This window comes from Nestor notabilis, unplaced genomic scaffold (assembly GCF_000696875.1).
Source record: "Nestor notabilis isolate BGI_N333 unplaced genomic scaffold, ASM69687v1 scaffold8379, whole genome shotgun sequence".
NCBI classification, from domain to species: Eukaryota; Metazoa; Chordata; class Aves; order Psittaciformes; family Psittacidae; genus Nestor; species Nestor notabilis.
This window is the reverse complement of record NW_009943199.1, coordinates 57,252-58,385: the sequence shown is the minus strand read 5'-3', so window position 1 is coordinate 58,385 and position 1,134 is coordinate 57,252. Positions and strand designations below refer to the sequence as shown.

Genomic DNA, 1,134 nt, shown 5'->3' with positions numbered 1-1,134 from the left:
AGTCACCAACTGCCCTAGGCTTAAATTCAGTGTAGCTTTGCTAAAGTGGAGGGTGTGAAAGGACTGATTTTTTTCAGATGATGTGCCCTCCTACAAATACTTCAGTCATTGTTAAGAGTGAAATGGAAGCAGAAGCAGCACATGCAACTACTGAAAGGAAACAACCTGTGCTTTGAATTCTTTCCATTTTTCCTTCAAAACCTCAAACTGAAACTCACCATCCACCATCTTCCCATTACAAGAATGGACTCAATCACTAAACTCCAAAACGTAAATTCTAGTTCAGACTTCCTGACACTTAGAAATCAAAACGCATCAGAAATCTGTATGTGACTTAGACTTCTACAATCTTACCTTCTTCTGAAGAACATTAACTTTGCGTTCCTTCACCTCTAACATGTCCTTGAGGTCATGGATCTCTCCTGCTTGAGTCCCTTTCTCCTCTGCCATCTCCTGTATCTGCTTCGTCTTCTTGTTTAGCATAGTCTCCTTCTCTTCCAGTCGTAATCGCAATGCATCCACCTAGATTCAGACATGCAGAAACAGGGTTTGTTTAGCACTGAAGGAGAAAAATTTTAGAAAAGTTACAAAATCCACTTCCACGGGGGAGTGAGTGCTGTCGAATTACAGATTCAGAAAACTAACCTCCCTTGCTTTAAGACTTCAACATATATAAGCTTATGATGAAACAGTTATCACGAGTGGTAACAGACTAAAAAGTGAAAATAATCAAATATTTTATTTCCAAATTATATGAGCTTAATGCTCCATGATTCTATGATTCCTTCTTGGAAAATCCCAAAATAGTTCTGACATAACTCAGTCCTGTAAGATACATGTCTGGATTTTTTTTCCTCAAAGTAGAATCAAATACATTGTGTTGTTGAAAAGTTCTCTCTTATGCAGGAAAACTGACCCCTTAATTTCACAATGTTCAGAGATTTAAACATTGGCTCTTAGTACCGGTCACTTTATATTCTAGGTTTTAATCAAGAGTATTAGCAGAGTCTGGAGGCAATGAAAGCAGAGGTCTTTGCAGCCACTGCAGATCAAAACATGGAACGAGTGGATATTCTTAGGATGGCTAAGAATATTTTGGCTTAAATAGTAACATAATAGTTCAAATATAATACA

General features: G+C 37.6%; 1 protein-coding gene across 1 annotated transcript in view; it reads right to left on the bottom strand.

Annotated features, from left to right (window-relative positions):
- Positions 1–354: 354 nt before the first annotated feature.
- The window catches only part of LOC104411394 (ELKS/Rab6-interacting/CAST family member 1), a gene marked incomplete at both ends in the record, with an annotated part of 25,838 nt that continues 25,058 nt past the window's right edge, over positions 355–1,134 (bottom strand). The window contains one exon of the mRNA XM_010021799.1: positions 355–522. Coding sequence (XP_010020101.1) covers positions 355–522 — 168 coding nt within the window. The remainder of the gene's footprint in view (positions 523–1,134) is intronic.